At 44.2% G+C, this 17,367-nt stretch overlaps 1 protein-coding gene across 1 annotated transcript in view; it reads left to right on the top strand.

Annotated features, from left to right (window-relative positions):
* The first annotated feature begins 57 nt into the window (after positions 1-57).
* LOC307014432 (zinc finger protein 646) overlaps positions 58-17,367 on the top strand; it is a 27,346-nt gene continuing 10,036 nt past the window's right edge. The window contains exons 1-4 of the mRNA XM_079642324.1: positions 58-318; positions 9,976-12,735; positions 13,503-14,609; positions 15,703-16,556. Of these exons, the coding sequence (XP_079498450.1) occupies positions 10,181-12,735; positions 13,503-14,609; positions 15,703-16,556 (4,516 nt within the window). The 5' untranslated portion in view covers positions 58-318; positions 9,976-10,180. The remainder of the gene's footprint in view (positions 319-9,975; positions 12,736-13,502; positions 14,610-15,702; positions 16,557-17,367) is intronic.

The raw sequence follows: 17,367 nt of genomic DNA, 5'->3' as shown, positions 1-17,367 counted from the left end.
AATGAGCTCTGGGGTTCATTATTAAAATAAAACCCAGAAACTGATTGTTAAAACCACATACTGGATGTTTTTGTGGCTCCTGGTTTGCTTTGTGCGCATGATGACGCGCAGCGGTGTGCGCAGCCAGCAGCGGCAGGAAGTATGTTGTCGAAGCGGCGGTAGAGAGAAGGTAGATGGGGAAAAGAGCCAATAAGCAAAAGTCGGTGTTTGAACCGGAGGAGGAGAAAATAAATCATGTCGAATCCGTGAAATCTGCGTATTTTTGCATCTCCACGCCGTGCATCGTCCACCCGTGCGGGCGCAGAGGCCGATTGAGGGGTAAGTGTGGATCGAAAAAAACGGCTCGAAAACTAGGCTTTCATCAATGGGGGCCGCGGTGTGTTTGTCGAGATCTTTGTGTAGCTCCGGGCTAGCCTGGGGTTAGCTGAGATGCTATCCTCTCTGCGAGCGCATACATCGGCGACAGTTTGAACCCTCTATCTGCTTCGTGTTATTTAAAATAAACAATAGTTGTCTCGCTAGCTTTTGCACGTTTGTATTTTAAGCTTTTATTTACAATATTTGTGTTTTGCACTTCCGTTTTACCTATTTTCTCTCATCACGGGGGGTTGCTAACTAGCCTAATGCTAATGTTAGCGCGGCCGTGTATATTTTACCTCCTATCCACCAAACTGTTTATATAACCAATATGCTAAATGCATTGATGTTGCTGAATATGGTATATGCACCTTGTTTTGAGAAAATAAACACACCACAAGCCTCTGGTTGTAGCGCAGTGGGGTATCAGTTTGTGTTTGTGGGCTAAAAAGGAGATGCTAGCGCGTTAGCATGGGGAAAATGTCCCGCTGCTCGAAAGCCATTCTCCAATGAAGTGGGGTCTCACTGAAAGTGGGCTGGTGGCTGTAAGTGTTGTCCCCGCTATGCTGTGATCGCTAACACCGGGTGATTTTATTCAGTTTGACCCCCCCTGTTGTTTTTGCTCCCGGGTCCACGGCCGGGCTCGGGTGTCACTCCCCCGATTAAATTCGGGGAGTCGGCCTTAGGAAATGTCGGCCGTGTGTCGAAGAAGATGCCCCGCTTTTGTCCCGACAAAATCCACGCCGGGGCTGAACCCGAGCAAGAACAGACGGGCCAAGGTCAGGCCGCCCTGCTGCAGCTGGCGCGGCTCTTTCTGTGTTAAATCTGCTGTAATCATATTAACAGAATGATCATTCTTATTTTTATGAGTTTATTGCCGTCTCTGATCAAAACAACTCATTAATGTGTGAACAGACCCGGTTTATTTCTGCAAGGTGTGTGAATCCATCCGAGACACTTTTGGCACCACGAACATTGAAATACCTTTTTTGTTTGTGAAGTACAGCTTTACTAGCTGTTTTTGTTGCTGTGCAAAGCAAATTCCGTTTGTTTACATTATCCGAGGAAGAAAAAAAGTTGGACGGGGAAAAGAAAGACAGGGTTTTGATTGGCTGGTCCTGAACGGTCTGATTTAAATTTGTGTGTGAATGAGATGCTTCATTTAAAAGATCTGTACCAGATTACTGTGGCTGATTCCATTTTTACTGTTATACACAGGGTGTCCGCGGGGTCTTAAAAAGTATTAAAAGTTGATAAATCAATTTAGCGAAAATTAAGGCTATTTAAAAGTATTAAACGGCATTTTCCAAGGTATTAAGAAGGTCCACAGCAACGACAACATGAAACACCCTTTCATTTACTGAAACGACATGTCGGGAAACCCCCCAAGGCGGCCCCATTCATAGCGCGCCGTAAAATGCTGCTTATTATTTTAAGTTTCGTTGCCTTGCTCCGCTCTGTGGCGGGGGGGGGGGGGGGGGGGGAACTAAACGACTACGGTAACGGGTCCCAAGGTGGGTAGACCGGCATACGCAACGCTCTGGGGGTCAAACGGCTCCGTGTGTAAGCCCTAGTATATGATCATTTTCTGATAACGATGAAATAGCCCGCCTCCCTCTCCCCGCGTCTCCTGCTGCTGCTGGGCTGTCAGAAGAGGGGGAGGAAAAGAGAGGCAGGCACCGTTTATTACATATTATTATATAGAGAACAGAGTTGTTATCAATCGGTTTTAAAGCTCAATAAATAACAAAGACCACCTCTGACCGGCACTTTTCTAATTTTGTACGGAGGATTTAAACTTTAAAGGACATGTTGACCGGCGGAACATTTTTTTTTACGGAAACTGCCGCACGGTCCCCTCGTTCCTTGGAAGAGGCGGTGAGGTGGGTGTTTTTGATCTGCTGTGGACTACCGGAGAGATATACAGCAGGAGAACACCCCGTCCACCGCGGAGAATAAACAGAAGGGCAACCATGCTCCGGGGTCTTCTTTGCTGCTTTTGGTGTATTTCGGGCGGCAGCAACGCCACTTACAGGCCTGGCATATGTACTACATCATTTCCAGCGGTCTAGTGTGAACGGACACGTTAATGAATCGAATGCGTGTGAAAGGAAGACTTTTTTGCGCTTGCGTATGCGTTTTACCGTATGCGTCCTCGTGGGGCCAGGGTCTAAGCCAAACTATATCCGGTCACAGAGATCTGCTATTTTAAAGTAAAGTCAACACATATCGACCCTAAATGTAGTCTATATTAAGAACGAGAAAAGTCATAACATATATATCCTTTTTTGTAAACATAGGACAAATGTGTGAGGGGGATGATGTCAGAGCATCGTCCTATGTCCAATTTAACCCCTGGGTATTTGAGAGGGAGCTCCTATATGGCATTAACCCGCTGAAGCTCACCAAAGTTTAACATATTTCATAGTTCAAAGTTTTGTCAATTGTTTTGTTTATTGGTAAAATACTGGTTTCTAATGGTTTCTGAGGAGTTTTACTGGAATGAAAGAGCACCGAGTCTACAGAAGCAAAAAAGCAGCATACTGCATTAAACCTGACCTTCACAGAGAGGTTGAAGTTCATGTGGAGAGAAGGCTTCAGTAGTCTGTCTGCCCTCTTTTTAGTTTTGCTATCTTACAATCAATATAGTAAATTTGAGTTAAAGTGTGTTGCCAATTTAACCGACTAGAACTCAAAGTTCCGATGAGGTCTTAAAATGTATGGAAAGGGTCTTAAAAAAGGTCTTAAACGGAATTACATTTGACTTCAGGATTCCTGCATATACCCTGCATACAGGAATGTAGTAATGTGCCTGCACATACAGAGGTATACAATGTTTTGCACAACAGTAGGTTCAATTAAATGCCAATGAAGCCAGTTATCTGAACCCGCAGTTTACAGTCACGCTGTCATAACAAACCAAACCAAACACTCAGATCTGTATTATATTTAAAAACGTCAGTCCTGTCCCACAGGAGAGAAATGTATCGCTAATAACAGGCGATTATTATTATTTTAATACAATTACATGTGATTGAGATGCTGAATTTGTGACTTTTCTGCTAGATTATTTTGGATAATTTTGCCTGTGCTAAATATTACATTCAACTTTATTGGTGGAAGAAATGCTTGCTTACAGAAATTATCAATTGATGGGATTTAAAACATCACTTTTTTTTTTCATGCCATTAAAGGCCCAGTGAAGTGCATGTTTTTGCACCAAAATGAAATGGCAGTTTCATTCCTTACATATCATTGTGCCTGTTCATGGCTAAAATAATTTTTCATAATGAATGAATTATTAATTTTGCCGTCTGAGCCTAACGGAAGTTGCAGACGATAGTGGCTGTGGCGTCACAAGATGTACCCAGTTGCGATTGTAAACATGGCGGAGACTCTGGAAAGTGATACTAGTGTGAGAGAAATGATTGATTTGGACAGCTTTTCGGACAGGATAGATGAGGAAAGTGATCAATCTGGTGCACTTTGAGGGCAACATTAAGAGATTTATGGATACAGCTCTCAACACTCATATGAAACATATATTTCAATAATCAAAAAACATTGGAAGGATTTCTTAACCTATTTTATACAACTAATATTACATAGATGGAAATATTTGTTTACATAGATGACCAAACCCACTGAGATAACTTAGGCTACAGTTTACCTCCCTGAGCTGACGTTATCTCTCTCAGTCCCACAGGAGAGCACTCTCCCTCTCCTTATTGTTGAAACAGCTAATCTCCGTTAGCTCCGAGCTAGCACCAGATGCTAACAACAACCCTGTAACTCTGTCAGTCTCTCTTTCTCTCTCTCTCGAATCGACCACTGGCCTTTATTTATCATGATCAATCAAATAATCTACGAAACAATGACACCAGCCAGGCTCACCTTCATCTTTTGGGAACAGAAACATCGCCACTTCGGCAGACTTGACATTACTACAGCCAGCGGCAATGCATCGTTTCCCCTGTGTTTTTCATCCCTCTTTCTTCACTGTCGCCTCCATTGTCAGGTTTTCTCGATTGGCAATCACTTCCAGTCGACTCCGACACACTTTCCAGGAAAATACTAGCTCAAAAACGTTGAGAAATTCGACTTTGAAAAAGAGAAAAAACGAACGGTGGTGAATGTAAACAGTGCGGCGGCGTCCATCTCGTGACGTCACGCAGTAGATCGCAAGCCACGCCCACGAAGGCGAAGGTCGACTGCAGATTTCCCCCGGAAAATTCAAAACTCGTAGAATTTGTTGCTATTCCAACATTTTTTGATATGGGTTCCAATGGACAATTTTGGTCATTACTATACGTATTAGCATAACAGATCATGCACAGGTGCACACTTCACAGGGCCTTTAATACAGATATGAATCTAAACACACATATTAATATAAAGATGCAAGGAAATTAAATTAGTCCTTCATGGTAAATTGTAAAGTCAGAATATCTTTTAAAAAGTAGGTTTACAGCTCCAAAGCCTAATTTCTACAATCTATGGCACTTAATTTATACTTTATTTATTCACAATCGGAAAGTGAAAACTTGTGGAGGTATAGATTTTAGGAGGTATACAGAAGATATTTGACTGTAAGGGGCATTCCAACTTTTTGTTTTTGTTTAGTTGAAAGCATTAGGAAAATACGTGTTGGCTTAAAATACACAAACCTGCAAAAAAAGTAAACCAATGGTAACTAGTATATCTGAAATAAAGTTCAAAATTGTGCAGGTTTCTTTGAATTTTATACAAGATTTCTACCCACTTTTTTAGACGATGATCAGAATCATTTTCTTATTCATTTGGATGGATATTCATCATCACAGCAGCACAATAATCAGGATGTACAGGAAACATACAATTAACCATTAATCCAAGATATATATATATATATATGCAGAATGCTATGTGCACAAAGGTCAGGGTTTAACCCAAATTATTACCTCGATTATACCTAGATTAAATAATTAATTGCTTGAATAATTGATTAATTAATTGATAATGGAAAACAAATCAGACATATTTAAAACCTCGACAATCTTGGGTTATATTCCTATCAATATTATGAAGGCTTTTACAGAAGGGTTTGTTCATATAGAATTTTGAACCTGGCTTAATCCAAAATTCAGATTTCGATTCCTGAAATGTGTTAAAATATGTGCATATTTAATGAGATAATGGCTAATTTGCATATTTAAACATGCTATTTCAGAAAACTTGTAATAAAAAAAACAATTGCCTTATTGTAAGTAATTAACTGGAGAAATGTCTAGCTGATACCTTTTTTAAGTTAAAAAAATTATCCTATTCACCTGGGGTGTCTCGCCTTAATGCAGACATATGTTGCAGGGACTACTAGAATCATCATACTGGCGTGAGTGTAAACATCATGGGGTTAAATAAAAAAAATGTATGTGTTTTTTAGAGGAAATTTCAGAATATCGCGATATATATCGTGTATTGCGATGTAGTCAGTAAATATTGCGATATAATTTAGAGACCGATATCGCCCAGCCCTAAGTTAGTGCATAAATTACTATTGCAACAAATGTGTTAATTTTCTTCATTATTAGTCGATTTTTTTTGGACGAATGCTCCGGGCCAGTGGTTACAATGGTGGAGCCAGTGACAATACAATTCCACTGGCCCAGAGGGCCAGTGGAATTGTATTATCACTGGAAGATCTTGGAAGATCTTGGTGTCAAAATGTAGAATAACACAAACTCCAACACAACCTCTTTGAAATGCATTTAAGCATTATGTTTAATTAACTTTTAAACATCTTACAACTGGCTTCCTCTCTGTGCCCTTTTTCTTTAGTGCAGCCATCTGCAATGAGTTAGAGAGAGACAGAGAGTTAAAAGTGGGGCTTTAGGCTGACATGCTTAACTAACTATAAGGCTTAATTTATTATATCAAAAACAATGCCGGTCTATCTAGCATTAAATCCCAATAAGCTGCTCGCAACTGCAAAACACAGTGCTAGATAATGTTTTGCAAAATATTAAAAGTGAGGCTATTACAGTAGACCTAACGTTAGTCTAGTAGCCTCACTTCTAATATTTTGCTAAACATTTGCTAGATACATGTTGGCTAGCTAATGAGCTTCGCATATCAACCTGAAAAACTGCGAGGCTCCACTCGCAGCTCCACTGACCCCCCCAGAGCGTTCCATCCGCAGATCTACCCACCTTGGGCCCCGTTATCGTTGAGGGCCCCGTTATCGTTGAGGGCCCCGTTATCGTTGAGGGCTCCGTTTCCGCGGTTCCGTTACGGCCTCATGTGAGCGAACCGTCCATACGATGGAGAACTGTAGCGGATACAACCCGTTCCGTCTCCGTGTAAACGGAGCCTTAATCACCAACTATTGATCGGTGTGTTTGTGTGTCGGTGTGATTTTAGTTGACTTGTTCATAGTTTGTAGCCTCTCAAACCTCACTGCTTTTACTTTATATGTAAAATGCGCATTAATAATAAAGATGAAAAAAGCAATAATAATAACTTAAATGTATATAGCGCCTTTCATAACCTCAAGGTCGCTTTACAACGAAACATACAATGACAAGACATAAAACATAAACATATTTTTCTTTTAAATAATTAAAGTAGTGATTAGACTAATTTGAATAATGGTGACATTAAATCCATAAAAAACAATACAAATAATAATATTTTTAAGAATACAGTATAAACTACCATTGCTTTACTTAAAGGTGGGTTATGTAATTTATTTCAGAAACACTTTTTGTTATATTCCATGGAATGCTCTTAATATCCCGATAGCAATAAATATATGAAGTGCTTTGACAATAAATAAATAAACAATTTAATCTGTGGAAGCCGTAGCACTGTAAAAAGCACGACCAATCATTTTAGCCTGCCCGGCTAAAATAACTGGATGGCCTACCTGCCTGTCAGCCTTCCATCTGTGCACAAACTTATCTCGTGACCTCATTAGGCGCTTTCACACCGCAGTACTTTTCCCACAAAGGTTCATGAGAACTTAGTTCATCAGAACTCTTTAGTACAGATCGCGTTCACACCGGAATAAGTCCCTGGGGTTGGATTAGGCAAATTAAGCCGCTGACGTCACTTCTTCTTCTTCTTCTGCTTTGGGTTTACTGGCAGGCCGCAAACAACTTCACGGCGTATACTGCCGCCCAAAATCCCCGGCCGGAAGTCCCCGGAGTTGGGGACTGGCTTCAGTAGAAGCTGCTGGGACTCCCAGCAGTTTCTACTGAAGCCTTTCGAGTAAATCGCCAGAACGCCGACACCTCCTCATCTCCACCGCTCCCATGTTTTATTTTGTGTTGCCATAAGTTAGTTTCTCTGCGTTTCTGCGCTGGGCTAATGCTAATAATGCTAATGCAAGGATAATAAAATGGTGGTTTCACAACACTTTTTTTGAGTCTTACGGGGCGTGGTTTGCAATCCGCCCAGCCAATCAGAAATATAGCTCTTTTCTCACATGAGAGTCCCTCTCTAGCAGGGACGGAAAAGGGGGTAAAAAGGTTCTCATGAACTAATTTTAGTTCCGGCTCTTTTTGGTGTGAACGCGACATTTCGGAACTAAAGTGGGAAAAGTACTCTGGTGTGAAGGTGGCTAATGGTCATGTGTGTGTTGGAGGAGGGTCTCCGTAAGGAAATGGCAGATTTTTTCCGGTTGTGTATTTTCAAATTCTAGCGCACTCGAGCTGGTTTCTCCAAAATTACATAACCCACCTTTAAATTATATATTTTGCTAAAAATAATTTTATAAAGTGATTTCAAATAATGCATTAAAAAAAAAAAAAAAAAGTGGTATAACCCGTTTATTTTTATGAAAATGAACTGGACAGCTAATGAAAGTTCCCAAATATGTACTTTGTTACAATGCTGTCTTTGAAACCAGGAAAACACCTTTTTTTAAATGAACACATCCAAAATACTAGATGATATCTAGTCCAGACAATTGAATATCGATACATTGCATAGCCATAATTACAAATAAATAGGATGTGCTTTGGATGTAGGGAGAAGTCTTCTCCACTCTGCTTCCTGTCAGCGTGCAGTGTCCTCCGTCAGAAACAAAAAGTTAGAGCAAATAACTAGGGGTGCACTGAATGGGTAATTCTTGGCCGAAACCGATACCAAAAATAGGAAACAGTTGGCCGAATGCCGAAAGGCCGAAAATGATTAATAGATATATATATATATATATATATATATATATATATATATATTTTTTTTTTTTACCAATGTTGTTCAGCTACCTGATTATGGAAAAAGACATGATTATGGCAAAACTTAACTTAACTTAAATAATAATCACTATTAGGGGTCCATAAAACATTTATTCAGCACTTTTGAATGCACACAGTACATTAATTCCAAGTCAAGTGCATTTTCTTTTCTCTGTAGGATAACTACAACAAAGTGCATTCAGAACAAAGCCAAGGTGCTTTAAAACTGCATAAACATCTAAGCCAGTAGGCCTACAACAAAATAGTGTAAATAAAGACTGCCAGGCCTTCAACAACAACAAATGCACCTATAAGTTTGGTAACCTAACGTGTTGTTGTGATGACGTAATCAAAACGCGGCGACAAGCACGGCGCGCGACCATGCTCGCGGCTGGCTCACAGCCAACATGTCTGCCGCTTGGAGATATTTCAATAATATCAGAGTGAGAGGCGCGGATTGCGATTTGTAAAACGTTTTCAGCTGACATTTCTCGAGGGGGTGCAACTGCAAAGACTTTCACCACTTCGGGATTACTCCACCACTTGAAATCAAAACACCCGGACAAATATGCGGAGTATGATCAACGTAACCCTGTTCTCGGACATTCGGTGATATTTTTTCGGTACTAAAACCCTTTCGGCCGAAAGGGCCTTTTTAACAATTTTCGGCCGATAATTTTCGGTTGCCGAATATTCAGTGCATCCCTACAAATAACTAAAGTATGCTAGATACTAGCACCGCAATGAGAGCCTGAAGTTTGCGGGAGGGTAGGTTTTACAGCAAGCCCCGTACTCTTTACACTGTCAACAGAGGTGTGTCCTGTTGTGTGGAGGAAAACCAAATTACTTTTTCCACATGCAACAAATCAAATCCTTAAGAAATCAGAGGAAGTTGTTGTGATGTTGAAATAAGTGTTGAAATAACCACATTTATCTGTAAATGTTATGATTATAAATATAACTATTTTATATTACCAAAGGAAAACATAAACTAAATATAAACAATAATTGTCTTGTATTATAAAATCATGACAACATTAACATATATTTACAGATTGAAAGGTTTAACAATAGAAGGTTAAAAAAATTAGTAGAATCTGTTGTCTGAAATCTTACTAGGGCTACAATTATAAGACAATGACTGTTTACATATTTTGCTATGTATGTATATTACAAGTCTATACAAATAAATACCAATATATTTAAAGGATGTCAAAGAGCAATACAAATGTACTATTTGCTTGGTAATGAACTGGCACTTATCAAAATGGTTATTAAGTATACAAATTTGAAATACTGGATGCCTGACAGTTACAGGATTGCATTGTGGTAAAAGTGGATAAATACAAGATTTTATTAATTTAAGTAACCTTCCATTTTCTTATTCTTGTCCCTACAGTGATACCTCAGTGGCTGGTGTGACCCCTGCCGGCCCGCCACCTCCCAAGGTGGGCCCCGATTGGCTGGACCTGCCCTGGCGAAGCAATCGGCACCCTCAGCTGAAGAGCTAAGCCCCGCAGTTTCCTCCCCCATCCCCCCTACGTCACTGTTCATTTCTTCGATGTGAACTGTGATTCCCTCCGTCCTGTTTGCTTTAGAGTACTATGGCAATGCATGATATGAGTCGTGCCAAGGGTTTCCCCTGTAAAGAGTGTGATATGGTTTGTCCGAGTACTCCAAGTCTTCTAGAACATATGAAAGCACATTATCAGCAAGAAGAAAACGGACGTTTTGAGTGTGAACAGTGTGGGCGAGTTTACAAGCACGCAGCTAGCCTAGCCAACCATAAAAAATCTCACGAAGTGGGTTCATTCCAGTGTCCAGTTTGTACGCGTACGCTGCCCAACGCGGTAGCTTTGAAAAACCACCTACGTATCCATACTTTGTCCCCCAGTAGTGCACACGCAGAAGAAGAGAGTGAAGAAGTTCCCGAAGAAACGGGCCACGACGAGAGGGACTACGGTCTCGCCCAAGACCTCTCAGACGGGTTTGGGCGCTCACATTTGAACAATAGTGGTATGGGACATAGTGTCCTACAAGGCCACGAGACGGACAACCACGGTAAAAAAGGTTCTCCCGAGCACGACAACGCTTGGGACCGACCATTCAAGTGTGATCAGTGCGAGAGAACCTACCGGCATCACGGTAGCCTGGTGAACCACAAGAAGTGTCATCAGCAAGGAACTTTTAAGTGCTCTGTGTGTTTTAAACAATTTAGCAACCTGGCTGCCCTAAACAGCCACGAGAGAACTCATTCGAAGTTCAAGACCCCTGGAGCCTCAATGGTGAGCAGCAGCAGCAGCCTCCACGACTCACGTAGCAGTGGCACCCAGTCGTCTCAGAGCAACGACACTGCCTCGTGCTTTTGCCACCTGTGCCAGATAGCGCTGCCAAATAAGACAGACTTTCAGGAGCACATACTGCTACACAACGCAGCCTCGCCCTCCCTTGGTCTGCCGCGCAATTTCCCAGGAATCATGGCCCACAATCTGAGTGCTGTTCGATCCCCAGCATACACCCCTGCGCTGGGTGACCCTCTGCCCCTGCCACCCCTGCCCACTGACAAAAGAGGCCCCTATGACCCCATTATGGGCCCTCCAGTCAACAATCCCATCTACACATGCGCATATTGTGGCGCAGGACATCCAGATCTGGAGACCTTAAAAGTCCACTATCTGACCCATGACCCTAACCCTGCCTCTCACGGCCAGGAAAGCTCCATTCTCAGCTCTGGATCGCAGGGCTCAGTGTCCTCTCCCTCCGGAGGCCGTGTGCCCCAGGCCAATTCTCCAGATAATGGAGAGCGACGCTTCAAGTGTGGAGAGTGTGGCAAAAGCTACCGGCATGCAGGAAGCTTGGTCAACCACAAGCGCTGCCATCAGACAGGCCACTACCAATGCACAATCTGCTGTAAGCAGTACCCCCACCTGGCAGCGCTACACAGCCACCTACGAAGCCACAAGGGGCGTTCTGGCAACACGTCTTTAAATAATGACGGCAGTGACTGGCTGTCTCCAGAGCCGCTAACCCTGGACTCCCAGCAGAGCTACGTCCAGGAAGGCAGCGGCGCCACCACTCCAATTTCCCTGCCAGGGAATCTTGGTGATGCAGCCCACTTTGTACAAGATGGTGGCCATAGCAGTGGGTTGGACTCTCTTGAGTTTCACGATCGCTTTGATGGTAGCTCACTTTCCCAGAGCAACTCTGCTCACCGTCAGGCTGACAGACATGTGTGCGCCGACTGCGGCGAGATGTATGGAGATGTATCTGGCATCAAGTCGCACATGTGCCCTCGTCGTGGCGGCCAGCAGCCTCAACAGCAGCAAGGGAACATGTCTAATGGTTTCATGGGAAACATGAACTACGACAGCTCCAGCGCAACCTCGCTGCCTGCTGGAAGCTCCAGCAGCCTGAAAGAAGGCAGCAGCCAGCGACAATATTCCCAGAGCGGAGGCAAGAGAATGGGAAGCAATGACAAAGATGATGACGATGATGGCGAAGTGTATCAGTGTTCGGTGTGTGGCAATCACTACGCCAGCCTCCGAGCCCTCAGGAGCCACCTGCGTAGCCATGCGAATAACCCAACAGGGCCCGGCCCTTCCTCCCTGGAGCAGGAGTGGAGGATGATCTGCTCCACATGTGGCCAGAGCTTCTCAAGGAAGCAAGACCTCCTAAATCACCAATTAGTCCATGGCCCCCAAAGGCCTGATGGCCAGCAACAGAGTATTGTAGGCAGCTCGGCTAATGGCAATGACAAGATGGACGGACGCAACCATATTTGTGTTGACTGTGGCATGTTTTTTGCCGACCGCCACCACCTGATCACACACCTGTGTCCTGGTAAGAATAGGTCTAGCTCCCTGAGCAAGCAGGGTCTGAATGGAGCCAAAGGGATGTCCGGAGGAGAAGGTGTCGCTGGTGGGGGGGTTGCTGGTGGAAGCCGTGAGGTTGGTGGCGATGGACGTAGGCCTATGGTGGACCAAAGTGACAAGCCCCATAAGTGCGACCAATGCGGACGAGGATACAGACACCCCTGCTCACTCCTTAACCACAAGAAGTCACACAAGACGGGGGTTTTCCGCTGCTTGGTGTGCCAGAAACGCTACTACAATCTGCTGGCTCTCAAGAATCACCAAAGGACCCACTTTGATCTAAAGAGGTAGGTCCCAGATTCTGTCATGTTTTGTTTTATATAGATGTTTGAAAGTTGGCTGGTGCAGTTTATGTTAAAGATAACATTTTTGCCAGATTCTGAAGCCCTTGGTTGTTATATATTGCACATGATAGGGCTGCTTGATTATGGCAAAAATCATAATCTCGATTATTTGGGTCAATAATTTATATCACGATTATTAAAAACGATTATCCATTTACTTTGAAAACATCCATTTATTGGAGAAAAAAAATGTGAACAGTAGGTTTTTAACAGTTGATTACCATGAACTTTAATTATAACTCAACTGAAAAACCAATACAAAAAATAATTAATAATAATAAAAAATAGTGGTTTTATTTCGATTACGTTGTTTTCGTAATCGTTGCAAGCCATAATAGTAATTGAGATTTTAAAATACGATTAATTGAGCAGCCCTAGCACATGATGATCTTCATTGGTTTGATTTCATCTCAATCAAGTTGACTAATTCCTCATTTATTTTGACATCTTTTTAACTTGTAGTGGAAACCGGTTAACGAGATTTAGCATAATCTTTTGTAAAATGTTTCCCATGGTAGACTCTGATTTAGTCCATGTGTTTCCAAGCATGTTGCAAGTAAGTTGATCATAATAAAATTATCCCCAAAATATTTCTAATAAGGAATAGCCTTCCCAAGTGTCATGTTTAATACCACCATCCCCCCTGATATTAGTCCTAGATTTTAATGTATTTACTGAGTTTTCTACATCTCTGCTCATCCTTGCTGCAGGCACAAGTGTGAAGAATGTGGAAAGGCTTTCAAGATCCAAAAGCAGCTGATCAACCACCTTCGTCTCCACGAGGAGCACCGAGCCAAAGGTCTTGTTCGGACTGGACCCAACAGTTCTCGCTTCCAGCAGCCTGGGACATCTCAAATGCAGAATATGAGAGGAGAATCATCGAAGGCCCAGCCGATGGGCGTGAAATATAGCCAGCAAGGGTTCAAGAAACCCTACTCTTCAGCTGGAACTTCAAGGCCCCAGAAGTTTGATCCATCTGAGACTGGACGTCGGCCTTTTTCATGCGAAGAATGTGGCAAGACATACCGACATGCAGGCAGCCTGGCCAATCACAAAAACCTTCACAAAATTGGGGAGTACCACTGCAACGTTTGCAACTCCACATACCCCAACAGGCTGGCAATGAAAAACCATCTACGTCTCCACTTTGCCCAGAAGAAGCACAACTGCCAAGAGTGCGGCAAGGGCTTCCGTACCCAGAGGCAGCTAGCTACCCACACTACAGCTGGCCTGTGCAAAGGACCGCAGGGCCCCGGGGTCCAGATGGATTTTGAGTGCGATGGCTGCTGCGAAGGCTTTGCCACGGCCGATGAGCTTGCAGCCCACGACTGCCCGGCCCAGCACCTGCCTTCATCCTCCTCAAGCAACACCCCCAATATCAGCTTGGAGAGAAGTTCTGTGGACCTGGACTCTGACGAGAGACCCTACGCCTGTGATCTGTGCAGCTGTGCCTACAAACATGCAAGCTCATTGCTGAACCACAAGCACACCCACAAGACAGGCAACTTCCGTTGCAACTTCTGCGACAAGCCCTACACCAACTATATGGCCCTGCGCAACCATATGCGCATCCACACGCAGCGGAAGAAGCACATCTGCCACACGTGTGGGAAAGCCTTCCGGCTTGCCAGGTTCCTCCGAAACCACCAGAAGGTCCACGAGGAGGGTGCTACCCCCTTTGGCTGCCCCACCTGTGGGAAGAGTTTCCAGGGGAGATCCGGCCTGGCCAGGCACCGCTGCGGGGACAACCAGGTAGGCATGGAAATCAGGAAGAAGGCCACTGCGACCCCGGGAGAGGGCGAGGAGTGTCGGTACACGTGAGTTCTCGTCAGTTGTTTGTGATTCTACGAAGTTGGCCCAAAAAATAGTGAAGATAAATTTAGGTCTCTACGTGTCTATTACAGGTATATGATCTCCAATCCGGCTTCCTTGGGACCATACGCGTGCCGGAATTCGGATTTTTCTGAAGTTTGGACAAATTGAATTAGTGGAGAGACCAGATAAGTCAACCCCGTTTGCTTTCAGTTAGCATATCACACACTTTAGTTTTTAAGGCTACCTTCATGTTTAGATGTTTTGTTTTCATGCTTTGCTTTACTTATCCAACCTTAACACAGATTTGCTTTTTAAGTATTTTGTGTTTAGCATATTAGCAACATTTTTAGTATCGATGTTTGTTCCTTGCTCTTGTAATGATTTTGATTGTAGTCTTTGATTTGTTTGTTTGTTTTCTTTAGGCAGTCTAATAATACTGGCCAGTTATTAGACTAGAATATGCAGTTTTATGATGGGACACTTGCATTTTGATGTCTGGCAAATAAAAGTCAGAGGATAGATTAGGAAGTATTTGGAGCTAGCTGCACTGCACACGTCAGGGGTTATTGTTACATCTTTCGTTATTACAGGCAGACATGGTAGAGGTTCTTTGGCATTTTTGATGGATCTTTCATCATTATATACAGAAAAGAGTGATTACTCAAAAGACGGCTGTGACAGAAGGTTTATTAAATTGTTCCCATATGTGAAAGAAGCGTGCGTCCATTTGTGCAGTGCAGGGAGCAGCAGATACTTCCCAGTCCCCACATGAATCCCAGTTGTTTGTCCATAGTTGTCCCCCCATGCCCCTCCCTCCCTATCATCTGTGTAGAAATCATAACTTTAAATGGTACACCACTTTGTAGTAGTCTTCTTTCTTTGAAAGCTTTAAGCCGGATTTCAGATCATATACCTGTATAAACAACATCTTAGATGATGAGTTGTCAAAATATTTCAATAATTCTAAGAAAAAGTGGTAACCAGAGTTAAATTCGGATAGAATTTTTAAGCGGACTATCATTTTCAGTTTCTAATCTCCCTTTTCTCTTACCCTCTGTCCCATCCCCATGTTTGTCCTAATTTGTCTCTGCACAGGTGTGATCAATGCGGACGCTCCTACCGCCATGCCAGCTCCCTCCTCAACCACAAGAACACCCACACAGTCGGCATCTATCACTGCGCCGTGTGCCTCAAGACCTACTCCAACCTGCTTGCCCTGAAGAACCACCGTCGTATCCACTCAGAGATACGGCGCCACCAATGCCACGACTGCGGAAAGGCATTCCGCGTTTCCTCCCAGCTCCACAACCATCGACGCGTCCACCAAAAGCAGAGGGAGCTCACCTGCCGGTCCTGCCAAAGATCCTTCCCCACGCAGGCCAGCTTCAGCCTCCACATGGAGATCACCCATGGCCAGACGCCTCAGCCCAGACCCCAGCAGCCTCGGCCGGGGGGCTCCAAGGAGCTGGGCTGGGGGTCAGGCCTGGACCTCACTTTGATGCAAGAGCAAGGACTGCACCCTGGCAGCATTGCCAAAGCCCGCAGCCGTGGTGGTCACAGCGAGGTCCTCAAACCCCACGTCTGCGATCAGTGTGGCCGCTCTTACCGCCACGCCAGCTCCCTACTCAACCACAAGAACAGCCACAAGACCGGGACCTACTTCTGCAACTCCTGCCAGAAAGAGTTCCCCAACCTGATGTCCCTCAAGAACCACCGCCGGATCCACACCGAGCCCAAGCGCTACCAGTGTCCCGACTGCGGGAAGTCCTTCCGTGTCTCCACCCAACTCATCTGCCACCGCCGCATCCACACCAAGGAGAAGCCGTTCTCCTGCCAGCAGTGCGACAAGCACTTCTCCTCCAAGTCCAACCTGAGGCACCACATGAAGGTGCACTGGAACGGATCCACGGCGCCCCCTCCCATGGCCATGGGTGCGCCCAACTTCCTGGGTATGCCCGGCGGCCCCTTCATATAATATGGGATCAGGGAAGGATGGGAGTCAGGGCGGGCGGGGATGGGGTAGCGGGTGCTTTGAAGTCACATGCCAAGGTTTTTTCCATGTGCGGCCGTAGTGTGTGTGTGTGTGTGTGTGCGTGTGTGTGTGTGTGTGTGTGTGAAGGACAGGTCCTGCATGACTGAACATACACGTAAAGCAGAGCGCAAAATGGACGCTTGTGCGCACACACACAGAACTCAAAACGGAGGACATGCACACACTCGTTTCTAACCTTTCTTGCGCCAATGCTTCCTTGGCGGATGCTCCGACAAGGCCCTGTTTGTAGAACTGTCCCACGCAGACTGACAGACAGACAGACATGATGTAGTTTCATAGACTTTACTACAGCTGCCTTACTCCCGCCTGCATGTTGCCCCATACTGCCTGGGGAGGGGTTTAACCTTTCTCCGGAGCACCTGCAGGGACTTTTCTGAAAGCCCAGCTCGTAGAGACTGACGAGTCCTGTGGTTGTGACTGTTGAGGAAGTCTGATGCGTGCTCATTTCAACCCCAGGAGCTCATTGGTCCTGTGTTTGCAGTTTCTCTGTTTCCCGCCTCCATCCCTGTTCTGACGATGTTCATAGTAAGTTTTGCGTGGCCTTTGTCACAGCGTTTTTAAAACCATATTCAGACAGAGTCTGTCCACAGTGTTTTTATTTAAGACCAACATGTAGGTAAAGTGGAGACTTTTGGTTTGTTTTTTCCTTTTTTTTGTACCTGGATGGTTTTGACGAGAGGGAACAATGACTTGTGGGAGCTTTTAGG

This window comes from Notothenia rossii, assembly GCF_949606895.1.
Source record: "Notothenia rossii genome assembly, chromosome: 8".
Taxonomy (NCBI): domain Eukaryota; kingdom Metazoa; phylum Chordata; class Actinopteri; order Perciformes; family Nototheniidae; genus Notothenia; species Notothenia rossii.
The sequence above is the reverse complement of the archived record's forward strand: the minus strand, read 5'-3'. Positions and strand labels throughout refer to the sequence as shown.